The sequence below is a fragment of the Topomyia yanbarensis genome, chromosome 1 (genome assembly GCF_030247195.1).
Source record: "Topomyia yanbarensis strain Yona2022 chromosome 1, ASM3024719v1, whole genome shotgun sequence".
NCBI lineage: Eukaryota > Metazoa > Arthropoda > Insecta > Diptera > Culicidae > Topomyia > Topomyia yanbarensis.
In genome coordinates this window covers 51,692,048-51,711,586 of record NC_080670.1, presented here as the reverse complement: position 1 = coordinate 51,711,586, position 19,539 = coordinate 51,692,048, and the positions used below count along the sequence as shown (strand labels likewise).

General features: G+C 41.6%; 2 protein-coding genes across 3 annotated transcripts in view; one reads left to right on the top strand and one right to left on the bottom strand.

Annotated features, from left to right (window-relative positions):
• Positions 1 to 19,539, bottom strand: part of LOC131677603 (uncharacterized) — a 592,646-nt gene that overhangs the window by 398,658 nt on the left and 174,449 nt on the right. The gene's annotated exons all lie outside the window — the stretch shown is intronic.
• Positions 1,757 to 18,621, top strand: LOC131677602 (alkaline phosphatase-like). The gene is made up of 3 exons (XM_058957495.1): positions 1,757 to 2,165; positions 2,228 to 2,909; positions 17,951 to 18,621. Exons 1-3 carry the CDS (start codon positions 1,782 to 1,784, stop codon positions 18,562 to 18,564), a joined length of 1,680 nt encoding a protein of 559 aa, XP_058813478.1. The 5' UTR covers positions 1,757 to 1,781; the 3' UTR covers positions 18,565 to 18,621.

Genomic DNA, 19,539 nt, shown 5'->3' with positions numbered 1-19,539 from the left:
CCAGTCAAACCGAAAAAAATGACGGGGGAGCCACCATCGCGGCCACGATCATCTTTACCGTAACTTGAGATATTAAAAAGGAAGTAGTACTTACTTAACGAAAAGCCCCAACTCAGTGACACTCCCATAAGTACCACGGATTGGGTAGTGGGTTGGTAGCAAGTCAGGATTCACTTCAAGCAAGCGATGTGACTGTGAATATAATTTCGTGTTGTAGAAGATTGGAATAAGCTTATGTCTGAACAGTTTACCGAATGATCAGAATAAGGATAACTGATTATCCAGATCCATCAGAACCAACTTGAACTCCGGACAGCTGACCACCGGGAGTGTGTTTACCATATTAAAATTTAATGTTCTAAGAATGCGTATATTTGTTAGGGTTCTAGATTTGATTTTTCATTATCCGTAATTATACTTAATATAGACAATTAGTTATGGTCAAGTAATGTAGGAAAATATTTCTTATTTTTGATATGGGGTTGTTTGTAGAATACGTGAATGCGAGCTATAATAAGGACCATCAAAGGAAAATACAACGGGTTGATAACCTAATGCACGGGCTTGTTAGCAATAATGGAACTTAAAATTAGACTTAAAAATGCAGACGCAACGGATCTTCATTATCTGTTGATCCGTAGCAATGGACTTAGACTCACTTGGAGGCATGAGATGAGAGACTGGTGAAAACCATGTTATCTCATCTTTGATGATCGCTCGTCCACAAAGTATTATTTATGAAAAAAACTATAACTAAATTTTATGTTGCGCTTAGCTTAAGTTTTAATTTTATATTGGCGATAGGAGCCATTAGGCCACGAATTAATTGTTTTTGTTCAAACAAAATTCTAAATTTCACGAACACCATCGGATTTTGGAAGTTATTTGTTGATTGCATTTTGATTTAAAATGATATTTAGAATCATATTTCAGAATAAGATTAGTTTTATCTGTCACATTGCATTAAATTTAAAAACTCGTTTAAAATTATCATCAGAAAAACTTTTTTACTAATAGTTTCACCATTCTGTAACTACATATAATTTTTCCTCTTTAGGCTTTTGTGGACCAAAGATATAAATTTTTTAATAATATTTTGTAATTTAATTTTTCAACAAAAAATTATTTTTTTTGTGAAAAATACATTTTTTAGTGTTGCTGTATAAAATATGACAATCGATTTTTTTAAATGCTGCATGCAAAAACTTCGATCTTATGCCGAAATGTTCTAATTACCGTAAGCAATCATAGAGATTAATGACCCGAACACAAATACAAAGGTTTATTCAAATCGAAGATGCTCTTATTTTATGGCCGGCACCTTTCTCATGCAATCTATTAGAAGCAAAGAATGCTCCTTAAAAAAACTCAAAACTTTAAATCTACGATATCGGTCTCATTCGGACCTGCCATCACTACTTATTGCACAGAACAAATGTATCTTCGGTTATCAGTCCGATGTGTTCAAAAAGTGAATTCAATTGTGGTAAATCCGAAGCAGCCAGCTGTCACTAATTACTGTAAGCCAATGCAGACCCGACGTAATCAAACAAAGACAATCTTATTCCAAATCTTAAAATCAAATCCCTTATCGGTCGTTGCTAATCGGAATCTGATTTGATAATATCTATCCAATGAAGGTCTTCCACGAAATGAATTTCTACTTTTCAGCGATAACAATTGCATTGATAGCGAATCCAGTAGCATTGTCTACCAGATGATTTTACGGTACCCAGCAATAGTCCCTTCCAGCAGGTCCAACACGATACACGATTCAAACGATGAACACTGTTCCGATAGTAAGTGCATTGTTCACTCTAGTCTTCCTACTAGAAATTCATTCTGCTCCGGAAAGGCCCAAAGTAAACCCGGAGCTAACCCCACCTCCTACGCCATATCCAACACATCCGATGGATGATCCCGAGTGGAAACCTCCTCAGGGACCACTTGCGGAATTGGACCAACAATTTTGGCTTAACAGTGGCCAGCAGCTGCTCGGCGAGCAGTTGTCCAAGAACCAGCTTGATCTGAACGTCGCAAAAAATGTAATCATCTTCATTGCCGATGGGATGTCCATTGCGACACAGACGGCTACCCGAATGTACATGGGCGGCGAGAACGAACAGCTCGCGTTTGAGCAGTTTCCGTACACTGGATTAGCTAAGGTAGGTAAAAGTGCCCGGTAAGCCATGGATCTAGTTATGGCAATATTTTTAATTTAACGTAGACCTACTGCATCAACTACCAAGTTTCCGACTCGGGTTGCACAGCATCAGCGATTCTAACAGGGGTAAAGAACAACTACGGCACTATCGCCGTCAGCGGACACGTACCGTTGATGAACTGCGAGAAAAGTTTAGTGGAGGAAAATCGACTTACTTCAATACTGAAGTATGCCCAGCAGGACGGTCGAGCGACGGGGGTTGTGACCAACACTCGGATAACGCATGCTACTCCGGCTGTTGCGTACGCTGTTTCTGGCGCACGCTACTGGGAGGATGATTCGGACATGCCCACCGCTTGTATTGATATAGCTAGGCAGTTGATCTTCGGGGAAATAGGTTCCAACTTGACGGTTGCTATGGGCGGTGGTTCCAGACATTTCTATCCGGCGGGAATGACAAACGTGCATGGTTTTGCCGGTATGAGGCAGGATGGTCGCGTACTGACGGATCAGTGGTTGCAGGCGGTAACTCAAAGGGGGGAAAGAGGATTGTACGTTCACGATAGGCAAGGTCTGGCGGGAGTGGACGCCAACAGTGTAGATCGTTTGCTGGGTCTGTTTGCCGGAAATCACATGAGCTACCGACTGGAGCATGCGGTGCGGGAACCAACACTTATGGAGATGACTTCGAAGGCGCTTGAGATGCTGGCGAAAAATAACCGTGGATACGTGCTGGTTGTGGAAGGTAGGTTTTAACATTAGTTTCCTTGGTACACCATTAGATAAAAAATGAATATTACATTTGGCGTCAACAAAATTGCGACGAATTTTTGTGTCTGATAATGGGGTTTTACATGTTCGGACATGTGAAATAACATATTGTGTCTCTTTTCTTATCAATCTCGGTTGAATGAACTGGAGCATTGGTGACAATGTAAATTTCGATATGTTCTTAAATGTAAATTCATGTGAATTACGACGCTCCTTTTATGAGCATCTTGCGAGTCGTAAAGAGACAAGTGTTAGCTTTCGATGTTTTTGTGCGATCGTGGTTTTTGATAATTTATCCAAACGCATTAATTAGGCTGCTAACTTGGACTGATTTTTTTAAGCTGTAGAGCCTTGATTTCCATTGCGACCATTTAAAGGAATATTGTGGTAAACTTGGACTGATACGATTTAATTAAGCACCACCATCGGAGTAATCAACTGTAACTATATTACATTTACTGTAGTTAACACAAATATTCATTTTATCAGCATTCTTTGTTGTCCCACAATATCGAATCCAACATACTATACACTGAAGTCTTTTTTATGCGGTTTTTTATGTGGATTTTCAAAGTTATGCGGTTTTTTATGCGAATTTTCAAAGTTATGCGATTCTTTTTATGCAGCTTCCTTTTAATTTCTAGGACATCACCTGAAGCGACTTTTATCGAAAGATAGATCCTCGTGAATGCACATGCTTAAACAAAAGACATAAAATGTTCATATTTTTATTTTAGCTTATAAATTACTAGTCTTTGGGTTAAGGATATGAGAAGCATTCTTGATGTAGTGAAAATAAAAACAGAAAATGACTGAATACCTTTTTACCTTTCTCATAATAAAACTTATGCAATCGGTCGGAATTTCGACTTTTTAACCGAGGCCCGCAGAGCCGAATCTCTTATACCATTCGACTCAGTTCGGCGAGATCGGAAAAAAGTCTCTGAGCGTGTATTTTTTTCCTTGGTGATAAAGCTTTTACGCCGACCGGCACACGTTCAGTAGTTAGACCATACTACCGATTTCGTCCATCGTGTGCCAGAATGAGGGACTCTGAACAGAGAAGATAACTCTGAACCCTATTCCTCTAAACTCCACCAAGAAGTCCGACATTTGCCTGATCTCCCGGATTCCATTTGAAATGACTACTTTGGGGGGAGGTGTGCTAATGCACTTCACTTGATTCCAGGTCTAGCTGGTCGTGCTAGATTTCGCTTGTCTCGTAACCGCCATATCAACCCTGCACAGCATGACATTCTACATACCTTCCTCTCTACGTTGACCAGTTGGATGTCGTGGTCGATCTGGCGATTCCGGTTGGAGGGTGGTTTCCGGTGCCACAACGACCAGGGTCTGTCGCGTTCGGTGCTACTCGGCGTAGTTCCCGACAGTGGAGCTAGCCTACCTCGGCGGAGAGTTCCCCGACGAAAGAATGTCTCCTGCAACCGTTGACGGACACGTTATTCTTCCTTAGATGCAGTCCGGCAGAATGCCGAGGTCAGTCCAGCGATTCCCGGTGGAGGATTGCGTCCGGTTCATTGGCGCCCCGATGATTCAAGCCGGCGATTCGCTACTGACTACTCGGAATAGTCCTCGACGGTGGATCTTTCCTACTCCGACGAAGAGTACCCCGGCAGTGGAAGATCTTCCGCAACCTATGCTATACGGGTAGATGCGGAGGGTGACTTCCAGTTCACAGGCGCCCCGACGAGCACCTGCCGGAGCTACTTCCCGATCTATTCGAACTAGTCCCCGACGGTGGGCCTAGTCTACTCCGACGGAGAAATTTCCCGTCGTTGAAATTTTCTCTCGAATCGTTATCGCGATGCTGGTCGGTAGTGCCGAGGGTCTTGGTTCGTGAGCGCGACCGTGGTGTCAGGCGGTCTGGCATCGTGGGAGTCACGGTTCCGACAGCATAAGTCATTAAGTGGCTTTACGCTTGTCTGGACATGCCGCAGACTCAGGTGATTCGCATTTAATGCCAAAAGATCCTGACTCCTGCGTTGCAGAAGAAAAAGAGTTAAGTAGCCGGGAAACTCTAAGCTTGATCATATGACCCTACTCCACGCTTTTCTCTAAACTTTCTTACTTCAAATCCTTGCTTTTCCTTGAGTACTATGGTTCTTAATATTCAAAAATATTTCACACCTTATGTGTTTTATGCGGATTTTCAAAGTTATGCGGTTTTTTATGCGGATTTTTTTTATGCGGTGCGTATCCCCCGCATAAAAAAAACTTCAGTGTACATTATAACAGTTGAAAACATCACACCGCAATTTCATATCTGTCCACAGAATTTAACATGTTTTAACCTGTAACATTAGAAGTCGCAACTCGGTTAACTGTAATAACTAAGTAAAGCTTCGGTGTGCCATTTTTCAACCAACCAACTGTGTGTTGGTATGGTCCAGTTTGTAAAGAAGTGTAGAGGAGACCGGGGCAAGATTTTGTGTTTTGATCTATTAGTCACATGACGTTACCTTTTCCTAATAACTAAATACACTACATTGAAAGTTTCAGTCATGGGACCCACCATAGAGAACTTCTTATTTGAAAATTGATTTCTGAAATTATTTGGATTCAATTTTGGGGGGCGAGATCGGGAAATGTCCGTGTGTGCATTTGCATTTTTATTGTGCAGAAAAAATCTTCACGAAGACCCTGATAAAATCGTGGAACAAGCTTGGGAAGCCACTCCCGACTTGCTAAAACAACTACTCTTACCTTCAAACCTAATTCCTCCCAGGAACCACCTTACAGAATTACTTCGGAACGGGGTTATTTTATGTGTATAACACCCACGCTAGTTTAACTACTTTGTAGTTAGCTCATTCAACAGGGTTATAGCACTACTCCTCGACACACCACTAGTTTTCGACCATCCACAAAAAGCAAGCCATTTCTGTATGGTAAGAATTAATGGTCTTCCCCTACGAGGACAATCTGGGGGCCAACTATAGAGTGTCCAATTTACTGAACCCTTTAGTGCTCTTATGTCATTCAGAACCACAATTTCATGAGCCATTTGCATCCCTGTTCAGTTCCATTTAGTACCGCAACTCCTTAAATCTCTTCGGCTCCCTTCTCGTGACATTTAGCACCACTTCCTCGCTGAACCATTCCGACTTGTTCGCGAACTACTCGGTCAAGTACCCGACGATAGACCCAGCCTACTACGACGGAGAATTCTCCGGCGAAAAAAGTTTTCCCGAAACCGAGCCAACAAGCCAGGTGTCAAGCTCAGTTCGGCGATTCCTGTTGATCAACGCGTCTAGTTCGCTGGTGCTCCGACGACCCGTGACTGGCGGTGTCTCATCGCTATCTACTCAGTATAGTCCCGGCGGTGAATCAAGCCGATGGAGAGCTCCCCGGCGAAAAATATTCTCCCGATACCGATTCTTCTTTGGTTTTCGCTCTATTTTTCTCGGGCCACCTGGTAGAGTGCCGTAGACGGTCTGGCGCTTCCGGGTGAAGTGTGACGACGACCCATAACCGGTGCTCTGTAGCGGTCTACTCGGCTAGTCCTCAGCGGTGGATCCGGCTTACTCCGGCGGAGAGATTCTAGAGGTGATTGCTCTCAAAAAAACCGTTACTCACTGTTCATCACGCCATTTCTGCTGTAAGGCGGTCATGATCTGTGTCACCACTCTGTTGATTGCGTTCCACGTATTTACATAGCATGTCATACTGTAAACGACAGTGTCCGGGTTGACGTCCAGCCCTGCCGTTTTAAGCATATCTCTGCATGTCGCTTTGAACCTCGGACATTCGAAGACCACATGCTCCGGTGTCTTCACGTCATTCTCCAGGAACAGCGGTGACATTGCGTGCTAGTTCCGATGAAGATACTTCCTAAAGCAGCGTGGCCCGATAGGAGCTGTGTCAGGTGGTAGTTCACCTCTCCGTACTTTTGATGGATTCACGTCGACAGGTTCGCAGGGAGCTGGTAGGCCCAACTTCCTTTCACCGTATTATCTCATTCTTGCTCATACGTCGCCATCGAATCGATCCTCACAATCTTCCTAGCGTTTCTGGTGTTTTTTCGATTGTAGCTCTCGATATCCTCTACCAGAGTGATGTGGATGGAAATCATCCCGGCGATAAGTCATACTACCTCCTATGATTGTTCTGTAAGCACTCGTGATTCGTGCGACCATCAGTCGAAACGTCCTGTTTTGTTTGGTTTTTAGCGCCGCCCCCAGTCCGGAACCCCGTATTGCAGTTTCGACGACGAAACACTAGATAGCAAGCGTCTCGTGCTGCTTCTCGAACTGGCGAAGTTTGGTATGCGTTCGTTGCCTTCGTCGACTTTTCGCAGGCGTAGTCGACACGGTTGTTGCATCTTAACCGGTCGTCGAATATCACTCCCAATTACGTCAGTGCATCCTTCTTTGCAGTCACGTGTCCTACGACGATGAACTGACTTTGCTAAACCGCTTTGCAGTTGCTGACCAACAACACCACCGGCTAATGGTGAGCTATCTGCAACTGGGCCGCTTTCATCCAGCTCTCGATCAGAGGTGGGTAAGAAAACCAACCGGTACGTACAGTCACTGGTATGGTGCTCAAAGTCTCAACACGTGTAAACGAGCGATCCACATCGTGTGCGGTTTTGATTTCGTTCACACGGTAAACGAAATGACAACCTTGACCGAGTGTCGGTTTTGAAAACCAAACCGAGTCACTCAGCACCGTTTACATGTGTGCACGATTTTCAACTCGTGTTAATGTATTCTAAACAGCGGTATCGGTTCGGCTTTAGAAAACCGAACCTGGTTTTTTTCTGTACGCGGTGCTTCGGTTGAAAGAAGAGGCAGTAAATTCATGTGCAGTGCTGCCGAATAAACAACTGAACAACTGAATTGAATAAAGTTAGTTGTTGAGAGTCGATGGGGCAATATCGAAATGTTAGGTTCTGGGCGATTGTTAACGTTTCACAATTGATGTTCTTTACCATATTAAAAACCAAGATAACGGACACGAAATTCAAAATGGCTATCTTTCTTGGCGAATAATCCGATGAAACCGATAAATGTATTGATTCGGGAAAGTCGTCGATGTTAATGTAACAATGTTGAAATTGAAATTAATGACTTCAAAGAAATCAATAAAAACAATGAAATCAATGCGATCAATGCAATCAATGCGATCATTCAAATCAATCAAATCATTGAAATTAATGCAATCAATACAATCAATTAAATCAATGAAAACAATGAAATCAATCAAATTGAAAACAATCAATCAAATCAATCAAATCAATCAAATCAATCAAATCAATCAAATCAATCAAATCAATCAAATCAATCAAATCAATCAAATCAATCAAATCAATCAAATCAATCAAATCAATCAAATCAATCAAATCAATCAAATCAATCAAATCAATCAAATCAATCAAATCAATCAAATCAATCAAATCAATCAAATCAATCAAATCAATCAAATCAATCAAATCAATCAAATCAATCAAATCAATCAAATCAATCAAATCAATCAAATCAATCAAATCAATCAAATCAATCAAATCAATCAAATCAATCAAATCAATCAAATCAATCAAATCAATCAAATCAATCAAATCAATCAAATCAATCAAATCAATCAAATCAATCAAATCAATCAAATCAATCAAATCAATCAAATCAATCAAATCAATCAAATCAATCAAATCAATCAAATCAATCAAATCAATCAAATCAATCAAATCAATCAAATCAATCAAATCAATCAAATCAATCAAATCAATCAAATCAATCAAATCAATCAAATCAATCAAATCAATCAAATCAATCAAATCAATCAAATCAATCAAATCAATCAAATCAATCAAATCAATCAAATCAATCAAATCAATCAAATCAATCAAATCAATCAAATCAATCAAATCAATCAAATCAATCAAATCAATCAAATCAATCAAATCAATCAAATCAATCAAATCAATCAAATCAATCAAATCAATCAAATCAATCAAATCAATCAAATCAATCAAATCAATCAAATCAATCAAATCAATCAAATCAATCAAATCAATCAAATCAATCAAATCAATCAAATCAATCAAATCAATCAAATCAATCAAATCAATCAAATCAATCAAATCAATCAAATCAATCAAATCAATCAAATCAATCAAATCAATCAAATCAATCAAATCAATCAAATCAATCAAATCAATCAAATCAATCAAATCAATCAAATCAATCAAATCAATCAAATCAATCAAATCAATCAAATCAATCAAATCAATCAAATCAATCAAATCAATCAAATCAATCAAATCAATCAAATCAATCAAATCAATCAAATCAATCAAATCAATCAAATCAATCAAATCAATCAAATCAATCAAATCAATCAAATCAATCAAATCAATCAAATCAATCAAATCAATCAAATCAATCAAATCAATCAAATCAATCAAATCAATCAAATCAATCAAATCAATCAAATCAATCAAATCAATCAAATCAATCAAATCAATCAAATCAATCAAATCAAACCAAAATATCCAACTAACCCCCGCCGTTCAGTTGGCGCAAACCCAGTGGGATCTGCTCGTTCTTTGAAAATACCTACAGAAGCATGTTGTCAGATGTCTTAGTGATAAAAACATTCGTTATATGGAACGTGTCTGCCAATAAAACAGAAAAGCAATATAAAGTTATCATCCTAGGTACAGACAAAAACATTTTGACAGAAGACCTGGCTGTAACTTCTGTAGATATCTTTAAACATTTTTTGAAACCTTCCATAAATCAATAACAAATTATATATCGTATCTAAATGTTATTGAAAGAAGAGAAAAAGCAACAATTCTCGCGGTATCATATAGTAATTCAAATAACCTTAAGATATAAAACCTCTTTCAAATGACCACCTTTTTCAAATGACATCCATATTGATGGTGGTTCTCACTATTTGTGGTAACCGGAAGTCGCCATCTTGGATTTAAAAATGGCGGTAATGGTCAATTTTCGATGTCTGCTGACCACACCCTTTCAAATGACACACATATTGATGATGGTGTGGTAACTAGAAAACGCCATCTTGGATTTCAAAATGGTGGTAATTGTCAATTATTGGTCTGCTGACCATATCCTTTCAAATGACATCCATATTGATGGTAGTTCTCACCAGTTTTCGATGTCTGCTGACCATATTCTTTTAAATGACACCCATATTGATGGTGGTTCTCACTATTTTATGGTAACAGGAAGTCGCCATCTTGGATTTCAAAATGGCGGTAATGGTCGATTTTCGGTTCTGCTGACCTATACGGATCCAAAATCTTACGATTTCTGTTCACAAGTCCGAATAAGAAATATTCTGAACATCTGTTATGAACCTATGTATTATTTTCGTACATCAAAAATGGGTTAATATTCTATACCATTCTTGCTCTGAAAATTTTGTCGAACAATTTTTGCGCTAAATGATATTTGACCCGCTTTTTCCTGAAGTTTTGATAAATATACCATTTCGGATCTAAGGGAATATTTTAACCTACTTTTGCTCTGAACAAAATTTTAATCCACTCTTGCTCTCAGTCTCTCATATAAAAATAGCAAAGGCTAATAAACTTCCTTTTTCTTTCAATTTTGGGCAGTTCCTCATACCAAACATACCCATATTGCAAAGTTCCTGATGATAAATCATCATGAAAATGCCGTAATATTGAGTTAAGGTAAGTCATTTATTTTCTTCCAAAATGACGAGGAACATTTTTGTTGTACATGGAAGATGTCTCAGAACAATTTTTCAATTACCGAAAAAATACCTGACATTATATCTAAAATAAATATGCACTGAATTTCTAATAAAAATGCTGGCAGCACTAGCATAGCCGATAAACATCAACCCGAATACACAACCGCAACACAGCCGAAGTTTGGTTTCGGTATTCTCGTGTTTCGTTCCATACTCGTGCACCGGTAAACGAAAATCAAAACCAAACCACGGTGCTGTGTAAACGAAACTCGGTTTGGTTTTCGTGTCTCGTTGAAACACAACCAGCGGTAAGACCGCACACGATGTAAAGGAAACACAAAATCGTGTGAAAATTTGGTTTACCGCACCGGTACTAAACCGGTTTTTTTCCCACCTCTGCTCTCGATCGCGTCTATTGTTTCCGTCGCACACCTCCATTTCCTTAAATATCTCAGCCATCTCCGTCACATCGTCCGCGAAATCCACTAATTTTACATTCCTGGGTAATCACTGTGTCAAGACCCCATCCCGTACATCCCGTTCTAAAAAGTTAGACCAAGAATGGATCCCTGAGGAACACCCGCTGTGACTCGTATTGATTTCTGCCCTTCGTTCGTCTCCTAAGTCAGCACTCTACTTTGCAAGTAGCTCTTCAGGATCTGGCATAGATATAGTGACCACAACGCAGTATCGATCATCTTTACGCATCTGTTTAGATGCCTTCTCGGCACTCTCGAGAATTGTCTGACTTGTCTCCACTGTCGACACACCTTCGCCAAATTCGAACTTCACCATGTGCAGTCCGCGCTTGCCCGTCGTCCATTTCGTGAGTCTGTTAAGGATGATACTGGATACACTCGGAAAACTCTTGGAAAGTTTTCCGAGTGTATTCTGCAGATATATAGGACTATACGAGGTCGGATCCCCGGGTGGCTTACCTGGCTTTGGTAGTAACATCAGCTCCTGTACCTTCCATATTTCTAGGAAGTTACCTTCATCCAAACACTTCTGCAGCACCATTCTGAATACGACTGGATATGCCATGATCGCAGCTTTCAGCGCCAAGTTTGGTATTATATCCGGACCGGTGGCTTTCAGTCGTTAGTCACTTGCCGATCGTCCGTGTTTGCTCCTGCCGTCCGATGTCGGTGGTCAGGTAGTTGGATCGTGCTTCGGGAAGACACAGAAGATCTTGTCTTCTTTGAAGGCATCGGAACTGACGTATTCTCCACTCCAACCAACTTCTCTTTTCCTACTTCGGGGGAGCTAAGAAAACGACAGCCGTTTCCAACGCCTACGCATGCTTAGCTATTTTATCCCCCAGTGTTGCCGTTTCTTACTCTCTACAGCATACACTAGTGCCTTTCGGACTCTGAGAACCATCTTCTTAATGTTCTTATGGATATGAACATTGTTTCTCACGTCCACAAACTCCATCAAACACTTCGCTGACACTACTTTCGGCTTCTGTGGGATTATACTCACCCTGCTCTACACTGGCTGTAGCTGCTGCGGCTAATCAGGCTGCTGATTCAACTCCTGCTGCTCTTGCTGAATAACTTCATCTGCTACTGCTGGTGGTGACCTCACCAAACCACCTCGGGTGAACGGATTAACCGCACCTATTCCGTGTGCATGTGTGTGTGTGGGTTTCTTATATGTTCTCCATTTCATTGGGTCTCAGCTTTGGGCCGCTATCTCCACTCGTTCTATGTGGTCGTCTCTTGTGATCCCATGGTTATCTATGCAAGCAAGGAGATGGTACTATCCTTCATGTGAATTAGTGCTCAAAGCCGGATCGACGTAAAATCGAGAATGCTCCATCCTAACTTAGTACCACAAACTATTGGTGACGAGTTTTGAACGTACCGGGAGACCTGCCGGGACGGAGGCAGCCGTACTGTTGGCCCACTTGCCATTTCAGGTCCGTGTCATCCTACTTTACTCAGGGAGTAGGACAGGAGTCGCCATCCAATTCGTGATCCGTGGCCTGTCCGCTAACGTACGCCATGACCAGCATGCCGTAATCAGGATGTTACTGGCGTTGATCCTGATGTTCCGGTTGGTAGTCCGGATGGGCTAGAATGCTTTTATGTGAAGATCTTTGGTCTTTGATAGGTTCTTAGCAGAATGATTTGAGCATCGTTTGATAAACATGGATAAGTGCTGCGCCAAATGCAGCCAAGCTGTCACTGGCATCGACTCGGTTATGTGTCGAGGATAATGTGTCGGCGTATTCCACATAGCATGTTCTAGTATGACATTGGCGCTGATAAGTTACTCTACGTCACATCGCAAAAATATCTATTGGATGTGTTATAAGTGCACAGATATGTTCGAAAACTCCCACTTTCAAACCGTAGCGAGCCAGATGGACGAAAAACAATATGCCCTTAACATACCTTACGGAGACTATATGAAACCTAAGTAATGGAATAAAGTCCAAGCCTTCTCTTCGAATCTACAGGAACGAGACACCAAACGTTCCCGTGGACCCAGTTATGCAGGCTGTAAACCAATTGACTGTCAGGCTGGCGCAAAGAAAATAAGGCCAGTCGGTAATATCGGTACCTCTCATTGAACCAAATGTGTGAAGGTATTTGTCTCGGACGTAACTAATCACGTAATATCCACAACGGTGAAATCAAATTTAGGATAGTACAATGTTCCTGAAGTTGTTAGATTGGTGACAAAGAGGACTGATACAAGTAATAGAACATTCATTATGTTTAAAATTGGTTTGAGGATGGCGTTCATAGTCATGTTTAGCTCGCACTCAATCATCAATCAATCTTCCCCGGGGTGTACCTACGAAAGCCGTCCGGAAGGCTCTAGCCCACTAACACTGAGCTACGATCACCGTGACGCCTATTATACGGGGCTACGGAAGCCTTCGAGTACTCCGACGCAGTCACGCTACTAGTTAGCGACATACCGCACCTGTACGCTCAACTCTGCAGCTAGTAGTATTCTATTTTTCAGTGGCAACCGTCAGATGTTTAGGATGCCGACTTGCACCTAGAGGGGACCCACCTCAACATCACCGGGAAGGCGAGTACTTCCATGGCAGCGGAGATTGAAGAGCCGGATCTTGAACAAACGTGTCGCTTTTGAAAGGCTGACCGCGAACAGTGACGGCAAAAAATCGGCTAAATTATGACGTCATGCGGCTGCGATTATTGCGCCTACTGAGCTTCGCATGTTGGGAGCTCACCAACTAACGGAAAAATTCGACGCACTAGGGAAGCAATTGAATGTTATTCCAAATACTAAGAAATTTCACTGATTCTTCGTAGCGAGGACAATAAAATCGGTTAAGTGATAACGAGCGAGCGTTCTATGAGCAAATCAGTCACGAAAAGCCCGATTTCAGCGAAGGTTTACCGGACATCGGCGGTGACACTAGCTTTTAAAACAGTATTTGGGAGGTTCCCGCCCCGTACAATATCCCGAAGGGTAGTTGACGAGATGGCTATCTCCGTCGAAACCAATTATGCATACGAAGCTAGGCAGTAGCTTAGGAATTAGTACCTGGACCAGATGGTGTCCAATTGTTTTGGTAAAATAACCGAACCTGAGCACCATCATCACCTGCAAAAATCAATTCATCAACGATGCAATCATTGTTGGACAAGCAGTGTGTAACCAACAGAACATTAGTATGGCCTATATCGATTGCAAGAAGGCAACGACTCCATACCGCACTCGTTCCTCATCAAGGTATTGGAGATATATAAAGTTGATCCTGCAGTGGTGAGGTTCCTGCGGCAGACGATAATGAGGTAGTTGACAACACTGCAGCTCAGAATAGGGGAAGACGTGTTGCGATCTAGAACGCTCCGCATCTTGAGGAGGCATTCTAAGGTGATTTTTTAAGTTCGCTTTAGTTTTGTTTGGCGATGATACTCAATCGAAACGGCTATGGCTATCAGATAAAGTAATCGAAAGGATTTGTGGCGATATTAGCCTTAATTTTGGTTTAGAGAAATGCCGATCTGTTCAGATACTTTTCGGGCGATTGGTCGACACTGATGGTTACAAGATCGACGAAGGCGAGATGATGCAGGACTTGGTTCGTAGCGAATCGTATAAGAATCTCGGATTCCAACAGCTTCTCGGGATTCACCACACCGACATTCAGCTTGAGCTCCGAGATAAGTTCTTGAGTCGAGTGAATTGTGTCTTGAAATCTTTCCTGTACGCGGCGAATAAGACCTCAGCAATGGAAATGTTTGTTGTTCCCGTGTTGACCGGCGTCATCAAATAAAGCTGGACTGACCTGGAAGATCATGAGAGATGATTGAAGACGGCGTTTAGACTAGCAGGAATGCGCCACACTCAATCGGCACTGGAGAGATTCACATTGCCACGGGATGAAGAGGGACAACGAATAGTCGACATCCAGGAACTATGAGTAGCGCAGGTGCCGCGAGAATATTTTGCCGAAAATGCTTATAGATAAGGAGTACACCAAGCAGTTTATGCTGCGGACCGCAACTATAGCGCACTTCACCTAGCGCGAGCGAACTACAATCTGCAGACTGCGGAGAAGAAGATTGCAGAGTGGAAGCAGGAAGCTGTGCAATACCAGATGGAGCAGCCCCGTCGACAAGGCTGCATCGATCCTGTGGCTTAAGCGAGGTAAACTCCCTTTAGTGATCGAGTCCGATGTCCGATGATAGCAACTCAGGACAGGATAATTCCGATGAGGAATTTAATGTGGTGTATTTGACACCAAGATGTCAAAGAAAAATGTCGGATGTGCAATTTGTCGCACGAGATCATCGAAAAAAAAATGTGCCGAACTATCGTTATCTGCCTATGCCTGTTCTGGAAAAATGCCCTTATTAAGCTGTACTGGGATCGCACTGTTCTATCGAACTGGTTTATGGCAAGGCTCGAGGTCGCGGTCCTACTGGATTACAATCTGATAGATACGCACGGTAGAAAAATTCCCAAATATCGCGCACTGCCCGGGTAGTTGACCGCCAACACATACATACGCTAGATCGTGTTGTGTTACGACAATCTGCGGCGGTCAAACTATGGGCTGATACCAATTAACAAAATATAAAACTATACAAATGGATCACTTTATTGCTTTTTTAGTAATCTTCTTATTTATTTCCTTTCTTACTAGTACCTATATAATACATGAGAAAAATGTGTGGCGCGACAGAAAACGCGTGGTAGGGCTATGCCTCCCGTTGCCCCTAGGTTGCTATGGCTCTTTTCGCTCAAGCCGCTAATTATAAGTCTAGAGACTGCTTATGTGTCTATTATCAAAATGTTCGAGGAATTCGTACGAAAATTCAACATTTCTCGCTGGTTTTCTCATCTTGCGATTACGACGTTATTGTTCTCACAGAAACCAAAGAATGATTGCATTTGACATGTTGTCTAATAATATCGACTGTCCATATATTGTCGCTCGGATCAATGTGTTTGAACCTACTCGCACTCTTAGAAACCGCTATCTTTTGCGGATTCCTAGCCACCGTACTATTTGTGGCTAAAAAATACTGTGGATGCATTTTTGTCACACATATCCCGATATGTCGCCCCTGGATTTTTATATACTGACACGATATAAGTTAGCTATCATGAATCGTTCAACAATTTAGACAGTAAGATTAAGTGTTATTAAATCAAAAGAAACAATTAATTTTTTTTAATGCACCTTGAAAATATGTTTCAAGTAGAAATTTTTGATCGTAACACCTTTTATTGATACGCAGTTTCAAAGTATTCTGCTTCAAAAATAAAATAATTTGTCTCACAAAATATCGTTTCCAACCTCACCATTTCCTAGGCAATGAGTTAAAAATTCTGAGCGTCGAAAAGTTTGCTCATAATAACCATTAATATTCCATTCATTTCAAAATAAATTTCTTTTTGAGCATTCAATACATCAGCCGATGCTTAAAAGGTATCTAACGTTTAAAATTTTTTCAAAGCGGCACATTTTAGTTGGATTCCCTCTCTTTCTTTTCTTACGGCGATTGCGGCACGTGCTCCAAATCTGGAGCAGAAGGAGAACAACCCAATCCATTCGTTTGCTGGACGATTTATGTTGTTGTTAAAAACTGTCCATCTATTCCAGTTCTGGCCACACCCGCTCCCCCATCACAGGAACTCCAGCCAGTCACAATGTCATTTTCCGAAGTGATTGATGCCGTGCTAGTTCTCCCAGCCCATTTCCATACTCCAACCACATCGGTAGACAGACGGATCCAGCCAGCCCGAATAAAGCGGAAGACAAACGGCACAGTCTGTTTGCTTTAAATGACAGTCTTTCGTGCCGGCGTGGATGGAAATCAATGGTCTTGAATGGTCTGTACGACTACTGACGGTGCAGTTGATGCAGTGCTTCAGTTGAATAATGATGTTACGTGTTTTATAAAGGTAGACTGGTAATTTTTGACGTTTTACCGTTCATTTGGCATTGTATTTATTTCGTCAAAATTGGCAATTTATTTACTTTTCCAATTTGTAAAAATTGATATGCGCTTCATTGACAGCCAAGCTCGTTTACACGGAACTGTCAAGCTTCGACAGAGTTACTAAACTAATCTCTTTAATAATCGTACCCTTGGCCAACATTTTGCTCTTTTTGTTACATTTTATATTTTAGAAAACTGTATATCTAAGCTTTCAGCTGTCAAAGCGTACCTTCGCCCAAAGAAATATTTTAGATTCCAACCAGGACTTGAAACCGAACCTGCCACAATCTCAAACAATGTTGAAAAAATGGATTCCGTACAGAAGATGTATTTTCCATGTGGCAACTGCAGCTGCAGGCATCGAGGACACTTGTGCTGCTTGAGTGACGTTCGCAGTCCTATATAGCTCTCTCTCTCTTGCCACCCTAGCAATAGAAAAGCCAACGCGTAAGAAATAGAGCAGTAGAATAAAATTCATTTCCTATTGATTTGCAGTGTCTTTTCCGGTGTGGTCTCCGCACCGCTGTCCCTCGGTTGGTCCCCAAAACTTACCATCTGTCATTTCCGGTGGAATGCAGTGTCCGAAATGCGACGAATCAATTTTTCAACCAGCAACGATCTGCCGGCAATGAAATGTGACAAGATGGAACTGATTTGTTCGGTTTTCATTTGAGTCGAATGTTGAGACAAAGTTGGAATGCTTTCAAATGGTATATAGTTCTGTGCTGATGCGGCGTTTCTTTAAACGAGTGTCATCTGTCGAAAGTTTCTATTTCCATTCTAAATTATGGTTATGGTTATGGTTAAAGATACCATTTTTCACATACCAATATAATTTGCATCTTATCTATCTTCACAGGAGGTCTCATCGATCATGCCCACCACGCCAACATGGCCCGGCTAGCACTAGACGAAACGGTTGAGTTCCACCGGGCTGTTCAGTACGCAGCCCGGAACACTGACGAGCGGGACACACTAATAGTGGTGACGGCTGACCATTCACACACTCTCACCATGGGTGGCTATCCGGTGCGGGGTAACAACATTCTGGCAACAGGTGATTTCTCTCGTTTGGACCAGATGCCTTTTTTTACGCTGACCTACGCTAATGGACCAAGCTATTTCGAACATTTTCCTCCCGATAGCAGCGGTCGCAGGAATCCTTTGCTGATGAGCTGGCAGAATCCGGTCTTTACGTATCCCGGAGCGGTTCCTTACGAGGACGAGACTCACGGTGGAGACGATGTTGCTGTTTTTGCTCGGGGACCTCATGGTCACCTATTCACCGGCTTATACGAACAACATTTGATTGGGCATTTGCTTTTGTACGCATCCTGTTTGGGGTCGGATGATCTGAGGAGATCAGATGCTTGCCTGGAACGGTTGCGGGGAACTGCCGGAATGCATAGTGCTTCATCGGTAGCGATAGCTATAATAACTCTCATAACTATCTATATGACGACCGATTCATAACATGAACTGAAGCTTTTCTATACACACTCAAATCGCTTGAAGGCTATTAAATATCAATTGAAACAAGATATCTTGTCAACGCGGTAATCGATCTCTGTGAAAGAAAAAAATCCCCCTTGCAGTTGATTACGAACCTCATCAGGCATGTTCCACCTGTTGCGTGCTTCCGCTCTGTATGGTTCCGACCCCTTCCGTGCGTGAACACAGCCAGGATAAGTATTGTTAACGGATAGACGTCAGATCCAACCAGCATCCATTCCGAATCCTACACACGAACCTTTGACCGGTTTTGGGTGGGTCTAATTTATTGCCAGGAGATTGAAAAATCCTTCAACCAATGACTTATTGCACTCGTACGGTTCACACCTGCTGACTGCTACTTCCATACAAGACAACACTTTTCTCTGGACAATGGCTAACCAACCACAAGTGCTTCGAAGCCAACTCTCCGATGGGAAGTGTGAAAGTAAAAGCCAATAAATCATTTTCTCGGCTACTGTTCGTTACGGTGGGCTGGATCGAACTAGTCGGCAATCGCTGGTGACGTGCTCTGGCAAAGTTTGGAAACAATAACTTCGACCACAGCATCACCTAATCCGACCGGGACTAGAACCGCTGTAGAAAAATAATTGATGCCGATCTGACAAGCGATATGATAGATTATTGGATCTTTAACCAAGCAGTGAGCTTTTCTACGAACATTCAGAAACCTTTCAGCTAATTTTATTTGTTATCACTAAATATAGCAACAAAGAAAAAGTTTGAATGAAATGCGTTAATCATTATAACCAATTATATTTATTATTGCGAGCTTTGTGGCTATGTGATAAATGAGGCGGCCCATTAACTATTAACGAAAATATCTTCTAAAAGCAAACATGTGGAATTCAAATGATTTCTGAAAAAAGAATGGCAAAACAAAAGACGATAAAACTCGATCTCTGCAGTAGTGCTCGGAACATGAATCCTCCTGTT

Excerpts from the sequence above, each read along its gene's own strand:
- LOC131677602 (XM_058957495.1), top strand. The coding sequence starts at position 1,782 with ATGAACACTGTTCCGATAGTAAGTGCATTGTTCACTCTAGTCTTCCTA. Across the intron at positions 2,166-2,227 it reads CGTACACTGGATTAGCTAAG|ACCTACTGCATCAACTACCA; the intron begins GTAGGTAAAAGT and ends AATTTAACGTAG. Across the intron at positions 2,910-17,950 it reads ATACGTGCTGGTTGTGGAAG|GAGGTCTCATCGATCATGCC; the intron begins GTAGGTTTTAAC and ends CTATCTTCACAG.